Below are 16221 nucleotides of genomic sequence, written 5' to 3'. Positions count from 1 at the left end.
TTAGAACTTCAGGAATCTGTGAGCCATGTTTCAATAGTGTTCTTTCAAAATCTCAACCCGCAGGACTAGAGAGAGGAACTGATATTCACTGAGCCCCTCCTCTTTGCCAAACATGGTTCTGGGCACTTAACATATCTCACTTAAATCTAAAAACAAAGATGTGAAGTAGGAATTATCCCCATTTTCGACTTGGTAAACCTGAGACTCAGTGAGATCATCTGTTCTGCCAGATGCCTCCCAGATGAAAAGAGTAGGAGCCCAGATTCAAGACAACTCCAACGCATCATTCTTTCCTGCTATGACAAACTGTCCTCTACTGGTCAGAAATGTTTTACTTTGAGTGGCCCAGCAAATAGAACAAATAATCCCCATGATTAAAGAGATGTCTCTGCAGGCAAGCTCACTGGTCACCATCTCACAATGAAGACTTTCCTCATCCTAAGATCTTCTAGGCAAAATTCCCCACTTATTACTTAGTAGACCTCTTTGTCAAGAAATTATTTCTTCTACTTCACTCAGAACTTCACACAACCATTCCTTGCTTCAGTCTTATAGCAAACATAGTAAATTACTTAAGCAAGCTGTTTTAGTGAAAGCAGATAGGCTGTTACCTCGAGATAACATTGAGAGGTTCAAATACAGGAGAACTATATCAAAGCCATACTGAAATGGGCATAAATCAATAAATAGCCTCACATTTTATGAAATAATAAATAACATCCATATGGGAGAACTGACATTTTCTTAATGGCATCACTGGCTATGTAGTTCAGTCCATGTTTTTTCCTTTCATTATTGACCTAATACCAAAACACTCAGTTCTTTGGACATACTGAAGAGCTTAGGAGGTCTTATATGTAAAAGCCTGACTTCCAAGATGAGCAAGGATTTGGTGTTTACCTGATACATTTCCTATATCAGAGGATAAGAATTTTCCTGGGCCAAAGCTATTCAGAGGCTTACTCCAAAGACCATCTTCTCTCACAGCCATGATAAATGGTGGTTCTGAAGCTGTTTGGTGAAAAGGAAATTAAAAGAAATATCACAGAAAACACACATTTTAAGGCACACATCTCATACCCTAAGATTTTCTTTATAAAATAAAAGACTATCGACTTCGAAAAATACAGTGGAAGGATATGAGTGATAACATCTGTTTAACAGAATTATCTGTCATGTTAAATATATTTTCTGTTTTTTACATAAATAATTGAAATTGAATGTGAAGAGAACTGTGTGGCAATGTTGCCTCTATAGCAATGTCATGGTCATGGCACAATTTCCCCTCTCTCTTTGGCTGCTGGTTGCCATGTTTCCACACAGAGCACCCAGAAGTCATTGTGATAACAACAGCAGTATAAATGGTATAATTCTCTTTCCATGTTCTTCCAGCCAAGAGGGTGGAGTTCGGCATATTTCACCACCCCTCAACTTCTCTCCCCGTGGTTTTCAGAGTTCAAGGGGTATTATTGCTCCTTAAACCATAAGAAAGAAGGAAGCCATAAGGAAGAAGAAAATTATATCATTTCCTTAAAAATATCTTGAAAAGGTTAAGATAATAATTTAGAAACATAAATTAAATATCACACAACGCTATATTTGACTTCCTCATCCAGATAATAAACACAAAATCAAGAGATCCATGCATCCTTCTTCCAGTGTCTTTACCACACTGGAGTTGAGGAGTCTTAAGGACACAGAGAATAAACCTATGTTGTCAGTATTACTCCCTAAATCCAGAACATGTCCTCACCTGGCACCAGGGTTGTACCCACTGAGGGCTCTGACCAAGGGCCTGGTCCCTTGGGAGAACTGGCTCTCACAGAAACCTCGTATTTCGTAGCACTCTGCAGCTTGGGCACATGAAGCGTGGTCCCACTGATGTTTGAGAAAACATGAGTGATTTCAGGAAAGTCTTGAGTTGATACTTTCACCTCATAAATCCAGTTCTGCCAGGCAGAGGGGCCTAATCAAAAGAGTTAAACAATAATACTCACAAGGATGCAACAGGCAAGAGCAAACAAAGGGTTACCAGTGACTTCATCTACAGCTTCATCTCGAGTGGAGGGGTAACAGGCCAGTAAAACATGCTACCCCACTAGGTTGGTCTGATGCTATGACTGGGACACTCCGCTCCAGCCACACTGTAGTATGGGTTCCCTCGAAGGGGACACCATTTCCAACAAATCAGAGTCAAAGCTAGATGTGTGGTTGCATAAAATTATCAGAGGGGTGTCAAATAACACCCCCAGGTGTAGTCATGCTCCTAATAAACAAATGTTTAATGACGAATCTTTAATATAATTCTCAGTGTTTGCACAGCATCTTCCTCCTAGAAGCCCAAACTGTACTAAACCAAACAGCAACAACAAAAATTGTCTCTAGAGTAGTGCAAATATATAGCAAATGGGCATAATTAGCTTTGTCTTCAAGTCAAAAATGGCCCATGTTTGCTCAATACTCTAGGACCAGAAGTTGGCAAACGACAGCCCACAGGCCAAATCTGCCTGTTTTTATCTATAAAATTGTACTGGAACGGCCACAGTTCCTCATTTACATATTATCTAGGGCTGTTTACACACACAACAACAGACTTGAGTAGCTATGACAGAGACCATATGGTCCATAGAGCTGAGCATATGTATTATCTAGTCCTTCCTTTAGAGAAAAAGTTTGCCAACCTCTATGCTAGATACCACGCTAAGTGTTCTACTGACGCACCTTAATTTAATCTGTGTGACAATCCCAATGAAAGAATTAACGCTCCCATTTTCTAGGAGTGAAAACCAACGCATGGAACATTTAGGTAATGTGCCCATGGATTATTCTACTAAAAAAGGACAAGATCGGCCGTTAAATCCATGCAGGCCAGCTCCAAAGCCCACCTGCCTACCTTCCACACACACCACCTGTCTGGAGATAGAAGTTCAAGATCACAGAGTTTTAGGAAGTTGTTCCAATTCATGCAAGGTCTGGACCCATCTGCTCCATACCTCTGGCTAACATAGTCACTCAGACCAGAATGTTAGTGCCTGCCTCCTGGAAGACATTCAATAAATGTTGCAACTACTGTGTTGGGATATACACCAGAAACATAGACATCCTCCTCATGTAAAACCAATAAACGCAGAGCAAATGTATAAGCACTTTTTCTGGAGCTAAATAGCACTTCTGGTTGACGACTGAATAATCAGTCACATACAGGTTCTCAAAAGTGAGTCACAATGTCAAGCAATTCAAACTTTTCCTCCTTCCAGCAATGCTGGGGAGGGGTACTCACTGGTTCCTATGGCAAGGGCAGGAGGCTTCCACTGAACCAGGGCCTGGTGGGAGCCAAAGAGCACGGAGAGCTGTTGCGGACGGCCCGGCAGGGGGTGTGGCTGAGCATAGGAGCCAGAGATGACCAGGTTACCAAATCCAAACTCTTCTAGGTGGCTCAGGTCACATCCCACGATGAACTCATTAAAAGAGAGAGAGTCCTGCTGGAAAACAGCCTTGCCATCTGTGACAAGGAAGTCGTAGTTTTCACATGCAAAGCTCTTCACATCAACAAAGGAGACATGAGCTAGGACAAGGTGGGAAGCGGAGCCGTCCAGAAACGTCGACATGAAGACACGAGTGGTGTCATTGAAGTAAATGATTCGTTTGGCCTGGGGCTTCACTGCAAAGTCCTTCAACGTGCAACTCTCCACAATACGTAGGACTTCTGAGTCCCGACCAGATGGCATGGGGAGGGCTGCCCTATAAATGCCGTCTTTCAGGAGATAAAAGACATACCTGACATGGGATCAAAAGAAGCCTGATGTGATCCAATGCAAGCGCAGATGAGTAACCTCAGCCCCCTGCTTTGTCCTGTGATGCAATCAGAACCGTTTATCTCACCAGTCGCTAAGCCTAGGGTGTCCCAAGGTGCACAAGGGTAAAGGTACTTACTAAAGAGATGCTCTATTCAATTAAGTTAGAAGCTGGAACACTGGAAAATTTCAGCCTTGCTTACAATGCTTTGTCTTTCAATTAGATAAGTGACTTACCAGGAATCAGAATGTAAGAAGAGAAAGGGTCTTCAAGATTTTCTAATGAAGCCTGCTTTCAAAGGAAAGCATAGTATATAAAAATGACATGGCTAAACATATCTTTTATTGTAAAACACTTCTCTCCAAAATGCACATATTCTTAAATCTAATTCTTTCTCTACATTTTCCCCAAGCATTGTAAAGGATAAAATAAGAGAAAGCAAAAACGTTTAACCCGTTTTTCAAAACCAGTTATTATTTTGCTATAAATATCTAGCAAAATTACCTTGCATTTTATAGTGGGCTACGTTCCTCATTTAATATTTACAATTAAGTGTAGGGCAATAGAGCTATCATTTTACAAATCATGAAGAAATACCCCACAAGACAGCAAAACAGCTAGGATGGACCACCCAGGTGCTTGAAGCAGCCAGTGGAAGAATTAAAAAAAACTACCTAATTTGGAGCCAATCTCATGATAATGGTGCAGTTGCATTATTAATAATGAAACAGAAAATATCACCAAAATATTTCATTGATAAACCAAATCTGTAAATAAAATTTTAAGAAAACATAAAACTATTAATTTGGTTGAAGCTAATTTAGAATTTGTAATCATGGAAACAGATATTAACAAAAGTACACTTCTGCTGGGGCACCTGGGTGGCTCAGTCAGTTAAGCGTCTGACTCTTAATTCTGGCTCAGGTCAAGATCTCAGGATCATGAGATCAAGCCCCGCATTGGGCTCCACATGGGGCATGGAGACTGCTTAAGAGTCTCTCTCTCCCTGTCCCTTTGCCTCACCCCATCCCTCCCTCTCTCTCTCTCTCTCTTTCTCAAAAAAAAAAAAAAAAAAAGTATACTTCTTCTTAGTAAATCTCTCTTCTCACAACCCCAGAACTGACAGGGTTACAACCTCTCATCACGACTGTCGAATTATTTTCCTTGTCCTATTCAGTCCCATCCCTGTTCTCCTCCATGACTACTCCAAATATTTAGCAATATGCTCCACCCCTGTGCTAAAATAACATACTGAAATATAAATTTTATGTTGAGATGTGAAGCTATGTTCTTTTCCTTAAGAGAGGGTTGTAGCAGGCAAAAAGCAGAAAGAACTTGGCCCTTAATTGTTTGCTTTAGTTTCCCAACTTCAAAGCTATTAAGGGAACATAGATGGACTTCAGAGTAGACAAGAGGAAGAAGATTTGGGGTGAAGATTACAATCCTTGCACCAAAGCAGAGAGAAGGCAGGTTTTCAACCCTCATGGCCACTTTGGAGAGGGAAGGTACACAGAGCTGGGGTGGGTGAGTAGGGGAAAGGGAAGGGGTGAGAAGGAGAAGAAGCAGGGTGGGGAAGAAGGAAAGAGGTTTAGAGTAAGGACAAACTCAATGAGTGAATAATTCAATGGTGCAAATAACAGCATAGAGGAAACCACTTCTAATGCCAGGAGAATAAGTGATTTCACACATCTGGAATTCCTTAGGGATACTACATACAAAGTGTTGCTAAAAGTTATATGCTGAATCTTACAGAAACTCTATTAGTGTATAAGGAGATGATCAGAAGATGTCCTAGAGGTCAAATACTGGCTTCATTGCAAAAGAGCTGTGTGGTCTTGGGCAATTACTAACCTGTGCCTTCCTAGCCATAAAACTGAAATAATAAAAGTGCCTAGCTCATAGGGTTGAATAAGAATTAAATGAATTTTTGGAAATAATACACTTAGAATTACCAATTAATATTATCATCATCATTTCTAGTCACAGTTCAAAATCTAAGCACAAATCAATTTTATCTAATGGAAAAAAGAGCCACCAAAGACCTCACTGAGATGCATTTTGAGTGACTGATTTAGTGGGTGAAGTTGATTATCTTTATTACATTTATTATAGATAATATTTTATTTATTATTATTTATTTAGTGGGTGAAGTTTATTTATACAACAAATCATTTGGGGTTAATGCCAGCAGCAAATTCCATCTCATAGGATCTTACACTATTACAAATGAGAAAAACAAGATTCAGGGAGTCCAAAGGACTACAACCCTACAACACGGTGTTTGTAAAACATATTCTCGAATCAGTGATTCATTAAAACTTAAGTAACAAGACAAAGTAAGACAAAATAAGTACCCAGTAAATTATGAGTAAATGTGAATAGAGAATTTGATTTCAGATCAATAATGAGCAACCTTTTTTTTTTTTTTAAAAAGATCAACTCACTGGGGTACCTGGGTGACTCGGCCACTTAAACAGCTGCCTTTGGCTCAGGTCATGATCCCAGGATCTTGGGATCAAGCCCAGTGTCCGGCTCCCTGCTCAGGAGGAGTCTGCTTCTCCGTCTCCCTCTGCCTCTCTCCCCAGCTTCTGCTCTCTCTCTCTCTCTCTCTCAAATCCAAACTTTGCCTAGATTTAATTATCTTTGAAATAAGATACATAGATTGCCTTCTCTGGTTCTATGATGTTTCATTATCAAGCAAGTTTCCCAACGATTCTTGCCAAGGAAGAGAACTCATAAGGCTAACACTTACCCATTGTACGAATCAGCCACAATTTTCTGAGGTGCAGTAATTGAGGGAGGAGTAATTTCCTCAACGTTCGAGCAGTTTCCTAAATCACAGACATACACCTAGAGAATCAAGCATGTATCTGTAGATCAGTGTCTGTCTGTATTCAGTTTGGCCAAGAAGTATTTCTTTTTTAATGCGCCCCCCAACCCCCATCCCCTCCCTAAGCACATGTATTTACTGAGCACCTGTTCTGTGCTTAGAATTGTACTAGTCACTGATCACTTTTCAAAGTATAAAAAAAAAACCTCATAAAAGTCTGTTTTATATCTTATATCCTAATAGATGTGCATCCTGTTTATATCAATGAAATACAAATACCTATTTTCCTGGTTTGTGGAACCAATTGAATTTTTTAAAGATTTTTTTTCTTTTTCTTTTCTTTTTTTTTTTTTTTTTTAATAATTTCTACACCCAACATGGGGCCCAAACTTAAAACCCTGAGATCAAGAGTAATAAGCTCTACCGACTGAGCTGGCCAGATACTCCTCAACTATTTTTAAGATTTATGCTGTATCCAAGTTTATAGACTTCCAGTCATGGTGATTGTAATAAGCCTGTCCCTTTGAAAGAAGGAATGTTGAAACACATCAGGACTATCTTCTCAAAGATTTCAGTAATACGGTACTTTCTGAGACTACTGAAGTTACCCTTGTTTATTATATAATTTAAAATGCCTACAGCTGATTTTCCTCATGATCGGTGGTCTTACCCAGTGATAGCACAGGTACCACCACTCTCTTATGAAAAATGAATTATCATTAATGCAATAAACTCATGGCTTTGAAAAATTACAAATAAAGATGATTTAACAGTAGGTCAGGACTCATCTTAGGCAATGTCCAGACCTTCCTATAGACTAGATCTAGGACTCAGTGCCAACCTAATGTCTAAAACCCAGTAAATATGAGTATTTACTGAGTGAAAGAACTATGTTTCCCTGTAGATACATCAAGATATGCATGTGAGTGTCAATATCTAATTATTCACATTAAATCAGACTAACCAGTTCATCCATGATGAAATACATTTTCTGATAAAGCCAATCTACGGAGATGGAAGAAATTAATCCTGAACCTCTGTAAAATATTCTCAGGTCAGACACATCAGACATGTTGGCAACCCCTTTCATCCATATGAGAGTCCCTTCTGAGAAATAGATGACTTGCTGGTGACCATTAACGGATATTCCTAGAAGAGCCATACAAACACATGTGTGTTACAATATCACAATCAAAAAGAACTTTATGTGACAGAAAATTTATTTCTTTAATTTTCAATAAGGAGACCAAAAGAGAAGTCAGTCTGGGTCTTTTTTTTTCTCACGAAGGAAACATTTATTTCAATCATACTGACCTGTAATATTATGGTGTATGGCCTCTGACTGAAGGCAATGGGCTTCATCTACTAAATGTTTTAAAGATCTCTTTCTTACAGAAGCTTTTCTGGATAAAAAGAGCCACTGTTCCTCTTCTTGAACTAAAACAATAACATGATTTATAGGCAGACCAACCACATGCACATCGACACACAAAAAAATCATTACCACCCTTCAAAGCAAGGCAACTAATGCTCAAAAGAGGCTGGTCAGATTTTTCTCTGAAGGCACCAGGGGCATTTCAACTGCAGCATAAATCACATCATTCCATGACGGGGGGCGGGCAGTATAGGGTCAATCAAGTAGGCTTTATATGTATGTGCCTCTAAACGCTGACAAAATCACACCACGTAAGGGATCACCATTCTCAACAGCATTGGGCCAGCCAGAGCTCAGCTCATTATCCACAGCCCTGAGAATGTGACTGCTCCAGGGAGGTGGTCCAGCCCCCACCAGACTGGGCTGTTGCATAACACCAGACAGACATCGGTTGTCTCTGTTTGGTCTTCAATTATCTCTCCCTTTGAGGCCAGAGAAAAGTCCTTAGAGCAATGAAATCTGAGGACTGCAGAACTCTGCTTGACGTCCCACTCAGCTGGAGACTGGTGCAGGGTGCGTCCATGAAGGGCAATTAATTAAAGTTATGCAATAATTGCAGGAACAACAGCCTTAAACCTGCTCTATATTTAACTCGTCCCTCGATGCTTCTTGCATAACAAAAATGCCTCTCCTTTCCTAGAGTCCTGCAACAGCCAAAAAAACAAAGGCTGGCGATAGCAGACACTCAATACCAAAGACGTGTACAGATTGGGGCAAGGGGCCGTCCATTCAGCAAAGGAATTCTGGTGAAAATAGAAAACAGATTCCTAGAATTCTGAATCTTTCTGTGTTGTTCAAGGCTCCTACTCGTGTCGCCAGAATATTCCCAGTGCTTCTTAGAAAGCATTTTCATTTATTATTTTTCCCACACAGGCATCATACAATAAGTATTCAATCTCTCAGGCACTCATTCATATGCCAAAGTGAAAAAAAAAATAGTACTTACAAAATTATAACAAAAGCTAACTTGGTAGATTGAATATTTGAAACAATAAAATTTAAATTATTAAGACCAGATACATTTAAAAACCTAACGGAAAATGGAAGAAAAAGGTACATGATATGTATTAATTGATGATACATAGTACAAAATGGGGGAGAGGGCAGAAAGATGACATGTATCCCTAAGCACTCAAGGTAAGTCATAATCACGAGTGTTTCATCTGAAACTAAGGATTTGTATGAGGCCATTTTCTTATCCCTAAATTTTTCATTCAAATTCTAAAATTCCTACATGCTCATTTAAAATCTTTGGGTCCAGTAACTTCTATTTGGTCAACTACTCAATGGGATTCATTTAAAATTGGAGCTTACCAAGTCCCAAAAGACAGTGTTGATTTGGGGAGAAGAGGTAGGGTTCTTGGGACCAACCAGATGAGCCAGGACTCTGAGATCGGAACCCACCCTTGCCACACCCCCAGTTCCCGAGTAACAGAAGGGGCACTCCCAGGTTGTACCTGCTGAGGATAAAGTGGAAATACTAGATTCTGCTTCTGGCCCCTCACCAACTTCATTTACAGCAGCAATGGAAAACCTATTCCAAAAACAATTTAGAGAGATGTGTTTCACATGGCATGGTGTGAACATGAGATAAAAAGAGAAGGAGCAATAATATTTCTATTTAAAGAACAATGTGGCAATGCATGTATCTAGTTACCCAGTCAGGGCTCAGCCCTGAGATGACCATCAATCACGACCTTGTTTGCATTCCCCAGAGAACAGCTCAGGGTCACAGGGGTCAAAAACTGAACTCTGCTATCTGCATGACCCCCATTCCTACCCTAATTTAAAGAGGCCTCAGTAAATGCTGGAAAAGCTAACAATAATAAAATAATTCCCCTAATGGTTAATGAAAAAACACCACTAACGGAATTTCACCTCCTTCTTTTTTTCCTGTTGGGTTAAATGAAGAAATGGTATTTATGGTGTTTGTAATATCTTTATGGGTGCCTATTTGTAAGGACCCCCTGAATACAAAAGAAATACTTCAGAATGTTTTTGCTTAGGACACTGTAGTCCAACAAACATACAAACTTGAGGAAAATTACAGTAACATCAACCCAACCGCACAAAGTCAATGGGAGTTTTCCAAATACATTTAAATGACTTTGGGGCCATTATTTCTTAAATAATGATCATGCCCACAGCCATGTTGGCTCCGTCTTCCTTGCCCTACTTCGTTCTTACCTGTAAGTGGTATTTGGTAGAGTGGAGTAAAACTGAAAACTGGTTCTCTGTGTCCCTGAATCTAATTGTTGATTTTTGCTGATCAGCCTTAAGTTGTAACCCAAAATAGGTCCTCCTGGGAATTGGGGTGGAGCCCAACTGACTTCCACGGTGTCTGGACTCGAGCTCTCAATATTTCTAATGGAAGGCGCAGTCTCAGGAACTAGAAGAGGTAATGGTGACACAGTGAGCAGGAAACTGTACAACCAAAAAAATGTAAATAGCATGGGGAAAAGAGTCTTATCTTTTTGAAGTGTAAATTGAATATTTTTATTAATATTCAAAATAAGGGATAGAAGGTGGTACTACAGCTAGGAGCTGCAACTCCTGTTCCCTAAATGAGACCAGTTGGCTACCTTCCTAAGGGCCTCGACTGAACGTTATTTTCTTTGCATCTCATTTATGAAGGGGCAGGGATGCAAAGAGGATAAATGTCTAGAACACACTTCTCCGAAGTCTGCAGAGATCCGGCGAGTTGAAACTGTGGGGCGGGACCCAGTTCCTAAGGAGAAGAGAATCTATAACAAAACAGGAGTCAATGATTAATAGGAGTTGAAGGAAGTAAAACTAAATCGTGGGCCTTTTCACTCACTGGAGTGCTTGCTAAAGCCTGACCAGTCGCAGCTGAAGATACGGGCTCAGAGAAGCCTGAATTAGAACAGTGTGCCTCCCTCTTGCTGACATCAGCTCTGTGGACCCGCACCACCCGTCCTTCCCGCAGCTCCCAAGGTCCCTAGGAATCCAGGTTCACTGTGCTTGAGCAGCATCCTCTCCCTTATGAGGGATTAAAGGAACACGTATTAATTAATTAATAATTAATTAATTAAGCATTCACTTATAGACTTAAGAAGCTACCAAAGTAGCAAAGAACAGAAAGAAAAACAAAAGATCTAACAGCCTGCCTGCCATTCCTGCCTCCACCTCCAGCCCCCTGAAACCACACCCTTTCATTTCCTCTTCCTGTAGAAAGACACAGTCTGATGTCACTTCTTTCTTGTGTAGACTTCCCTCCCTTGAGCACTGTTGGCAAACAGTCTCCAACTTAGCCACGCCTGATTCAGGAGAGTTGGTAGAAATAAGACAGTGCAGCCTTCACATTGGGTGAGTTTTTAAAACACCTGTTTAGGGGCACCTAGGGGGCTCAGTCTTGAGTTAAAATCTTTGCCTTCAGCTCAGGTCATGATACCAGCATCCAGGGATGGAGCCAGAGGGTAGGGCTCTCTGCTCAGTGGGGAGACTGCTTCTCCCTCTCCCTCTGCCAGCCATTTCCCCAGTTTGTGCTCTCTGTCTCACTATCCCTCTTTGTGTCAAATAAATAAATAAGATCTTAAAAAAAAAAAAAGACCATTTATTGATCTGTCAGCCTTTCTCCAATATGATTCCTCCTTAACTCTCAGACCAATCTTTGGCAAACACAAACATCATTGTGTCCACTCCTCGGCTCCCGGCACTCAGTCACCTTGGTGAACCAAGAGGTATGAATCATCTTTCACTAATTGAAATCAAGAAGTCTAAAATCCCCAATTCATTAGGGTCAATGCTCAGATACGATCAATTCCACTTCGAGCAAGTTGTATGCCACCCACAAGGTGAGCTGTGATTAATGTCCGAATCTCTCCCACAAAAGTCCTCCCCGAAAGGCCAGTCAAGGTGGGCAAGATATTCCTTGCCTATTAACCATTCTACTTGGTTAAGAAATTATTTTCATAAGGGCCTCAATTAAAAGGTAATAATACTACCTAAATCATACATTTCCCATCACGAAAGGAGAAGAGGGCCATGAGACATGGATCACAAAACAGGTAACTATATGTTTTAATGTGGCTAGAAAAGTGAGAAGAGGGGCACCTGGGCAGCTCAGTGGGTTAAGCCTCTGCCTTTGGCTCAGGTCATGATCCCAGGGTCCTGGGATGGAGCCCCGCATCGGGCTCTCTGCTCAGCGGGGAGCCTGCTTCCCCCACCCCTGCCCCCGCTCTCTCTGTCTGCCTCTCTGCCTACTTGTGATCTCTGTCTGTCAAATAAATAAATAAAATCTTAAAAAAAAAAAAAAAGAAAGAAAAGTGAGAAGGAATTGAGGAATGAGGTCTATCCACGGAAATGTCACCCAGTGTAGGTCTAGAATACCTAGAGCACATGAAGGCTTGCGAATCCAGGAGAAAGGCTCAGAACCAGAAAGCAAAATTTGCCTTCTTATTATTTTGATTTGAGGCCATGGGCCCTGGATCATATTACCTCTCCAGCATCAGAAAATCTCCTGGCACTATTGGAATACATGAGGCATTGCTTTGAGCAAAGAAATATCCATGTATTCCACTCCACTCTGGAACATTTCAAATATTGTTCTAGCCAGTGTCTGACCCAAGCTTTGGAGGATGGTCAGGGAGTAATCAGGAGAGGTGGCCACACACAGCCTAAAATCTGGTAAGTAGTAAGGAGTGTAAATCAGGGAAAAGGGAAAATGCCATCACCAGCTTCTCAGCTGTCTAGCTGTGCGTAGGTCCACAGCCTAGTTCAGTGTGAGGCTCTGTGCTCACTGCCACATCTCCAGAACTGAGCAGTTGGGACACCTAACACCTGGCCTGGAGTCCATCCTCACAGGCCCAGTCAGCTAACCCCGAGGGGAAGGGCACCACAGGACACTCCTGCAATGTCCAGACATGCATTCCCCTAAAATGCTCTAGGTTTGACCCCTTCACCCGGTGTGGAAGTCACATCTTCAAAAGAAAAAAATCAGAAAACACTACAAGATAGATGCAATGTTTTTTTAATATCATGGCTGATAAAATGTCCAAGTATTATCCTAACTTCCAGGATGGCTACTGTACCCCTGGGCTTCCCAGCCTCATTCTCTCACAATTATCTTTTTCAGAAGCATGTGAAACAATTACTTCTCTGCTATCAAACTGTCCTTAACTGTTCATGGCTTCTTGAGGCTTATTCTGCTACCTCATTGAATACTGCGACCTGACCATCTGTCACCCTTGTGCCCCATTTGCAAGCCCCTAATGGACAGATCCTATTCAAAACGCCCTTCTTACCATTGTACAGAGCAGCACTTTCCCACTTACAATGTACTTATATTTCGTTATTATATTATGTTAACTGCTTAGAGCATGTCTTCTCCACCAAAGTCACCTTCACAAGACCAGGGAGTGTGGTACTTATCACAGGGCCACGCTGAGCCCCTAGAACACTATGGGGTACGTGGTTAGGTACTCAATTACTAGATGGGTCAACGGACGAAGGAATAATTTATTTCATTATTTAAAATAGAAACAAACTAAACTTAAGCTTTGGAATCATCTCCTTATTTCATGAGCGACAGAGACACACCATACCTCCGTAAGGATGAGTCCTATAACTGGGACTTGGCGGAGAATACAGCTGTAGCTGGGCTGTGAAGATCCAGACCACTCGGAAAATATACTCAGTGAAGGGGTGCAGGGGCTCCACCACATATGAGAGCTTGGACACAGCCTATGTCAGAGAGAGATTAATAATCAGCATTTATAGAATCCCCACTGCACCGTGTGGCTCAAGACCACAGAGGAGTGCATCTAATCCAACCACCCATCTTATACTTGAATCTTCTCTAGAATGTCTTTATGCCTATAATAATCTGTAGCAATTGGGAACTTCTAGTAATTTGGGGAAAAAAATCTGTGTGTATGTACATAGGCAACTTTTCATACCTCAGTATAAGTCCAGCTTCCAGGAAGTTGTGCGTATTTCCACTGAATGATGTATTTTACTCCAGAGATGTTGGCAGGTTTCCATCGTAAGGTCACACCGTGGCTTCCAATGGAAGAAGCAAAGGGTGCAGTGGGGAAATGGGCATTTTCTGGGGGAGAAAACAGAACTTCATTCACCAAGTCCCTCTGTCTGTCAAGTCAGGAGAAAGGTGTCTGTTTCATGTCGGGCTCTCAAGAGTCTCTGGTCACAACTACATATTGCCACAATAACTTACCGGAATAATAAATGATGCACATACTCAGTTGGTTTATTTTTAAAAATCAGCTAGACAGTCTGGCATCTTGTTTTCGCCATGGAATTCACTACTATCATTTTTTTACAGGTAAGCAACATGGAATATTAGTTTTCTCTTACAATATACCTTCCTTGCTGGGTGCCAGGGGCGTGAATGGTACCTATCAGAACCATGCATTGTTCCAGAACATGTATCCCAAGACGTTTTTTATACTTTACACTACAATCCTGTTGCTGTTGCTTGTCTTGTCAATAAATTATTATTTTTTTTAAGATTTTATTTATTTGCTTAACAGAGAAAGAGACAGAGAATAAGCAGAGGGAGTGAGAAAAAGAGAAGCAGTCTCTCTGCTGAATGGGGAGCCCAATGTGGGATTCAGGGCTCAGTCCCAGGACCCTGGGATCATGACCTGAGCTGAAAGCAGAGGCTTATGCAATGAGCCACCCAGATGCCCCCTAATAAATTATTTTTACATGTTCAAGTAATTCTACTTCAAATCATTCTATATTCAGTTGTTCTATATTATAAAATATTTTGTGACTTCTAAAATGAGTACTGTTGATATGGGAAACAAAAGCAGAAGAAAAATTATTAAACTTCCTTAATACTTATAGCCCATTGGCAAGTCCTTGAAAGAGGCAGAGTAACATTCCTCTAGGGATTCAACTGCCTCAATACTGACACTTTGGTAAGAGCAAAAGCAGTCTTAGCTGGACTAAGGACTCCAGGAACCTGAAGGTCTTCTTTAAGTATAAAAATTCTTTTAGAAACTTCCTTTATCTCTACTCCCCAAGATACATGTTGGCACTCATCCTCCAAGCATATGACCCACTGGTCTATATTGGAGGGTCTCATGACTAAGGTTTCAGTGGACAGTAATAAATGACCTTTTCCCAACAGTAGTTAACCCTCCTCAAGGTCCTGAAAAACTTGCTTCCAAAATTCAGGAGAGACTTATGCTATTCCGAGCCCCCTCCCCACTTGAAAATATATAAGTCACCACCCCTCAGCAACTTCTACCCATAGGTCCTGTCCCTGTGCTTTAACAAAATCACCTTTTTGCACCAAAGATGCCTCAAGAATTCTTCCTTGGCCATTGGCTTCAAACCTTAATGTCTTTCCTACATCAGTGTTACAACTGGCAATATACATTTATTGTTGCTACTTCTGGGCCACGAACAAAAGGCAAGAATTTGGAATGGTATGTTCCACTGGGATGAAGTTATTTTACTCTACTTTTTCTATCTTCCAAAACTGTAACTGATACCATGCTTCAGCTTGCTTTTCCCCCCAGTTTTTTTTTTTTTTTAAAGATTTTATTTATTTATTTGACAGACAGAGATCACAAGTAGGCAGAGGCAGGCAGAGAGAGAGGAGGAAGCAGGCTCCCTGCTGAGCAGAGAGCCCAATGCGGGACTCGATCCCCGGACCCTGAGATCATGACCTGAGCCGAAGGCAGCGGCTTAACCCACTGAGCCACCCAGGCGACCCCCCCCCCCAGTTTTTAATTGTGGTAAAATACACATGACATAAAATTTACTATCTTAACCATTTTTAAGTATGTTCATGGTTCTGAGTACATTTACATTGTTGTGCAATGGTCACCACCAATCACATCCAGAACCCTTTTCATCTTGCAAAGCTGAAACTACTCATTAAACATTAACTCCCCATTCTGCCTCCTTGTAATCCTTGGCAAACACCATTCTACTTTCTGTCTCTGACTCTGACTACTCTAATACATCATGTACGGGGCATCAAACAATATTTGTCTTTTTGTGACAGGCTGATTTCACTTAACATAATATCCTCAAGGTTCATCCACACGGTAGCAGGTGTCAATTTTCTTTCTTTTTAAAGCTGAAGAACATTCCATTGTATGTATATATACATCAAATTTTCCTTATCCATTCATCTGTCAATGGACCCTTGGATTGCTTTCATGTG

General features: G+C 41.0%; 1 protein-coding gene across 4 annotated transcripts in view; it reads right to left on the bottom strand.

Annotated features, from left to right (window-relative positions):
* ROS1 (ROS proto-oncogene 1, receptor tyrosine kinase) overlaps positions 1–16221 on the bottom strand; it is a 145714-nt gene that overhangs the window by 81604 nt on the left and 47889 nt on the right. For all 4 annotated transcript variants that reach the window (XM_032339707.1, XM_032339708.1, XM_032339706.1 and 1 more), the window contains 10 exons: positions 13979–14127; positions 13625–13763; positions 10248–10449; positions 9518–9594; positions 7940–8062; positions 7590–7774; positions 6548–6645; positions 3281–3777; positions 1754–1966; positions 901–1011 (listed from right to left, as the gene is read on the bottom strand). In XM_032339707.1, coding sequence (XP_032195598.1) covers positions 901–1011; positions 1754–1966; positions 3281–3777; positions 6548–6645; positions 7590–7774; positions 7940–8062; positions 9518–9594; positions 10248–10449; positions 13625–13763; positions 13979–14127 — 1794 coding nt within the window. The remainder of the gene's footprint in view (positions 1–900; positions 1012–1753; positions 1967–3280; positions 3778–6547; positions 6646–7589; positions 7775–7939; positions 8063–9517; positions 9595–10247; positions 10450–13624; positions 13764–13978; positions 14128–16221) is intronic.

Source organism: Mustela erminea, chromosome 4, assembly GCF_009829155.1.
Source record: "Mustela erminea isolate mMusErm1 chromosome 4, mMusErm1.Pri, whole genome shotgun sequence".
Taxonomy (NCBI): Eukaryota; Metazoa; Chordata; class Mammalia; order Carnivora; family Mustelidae; genus Mustela; species Mustela erminea.
The sequence above is the reverse complement of the archived record's forward strand: the minus strand, read 5'-3'. Positions and strand labels throughout refer to the sequence as shown.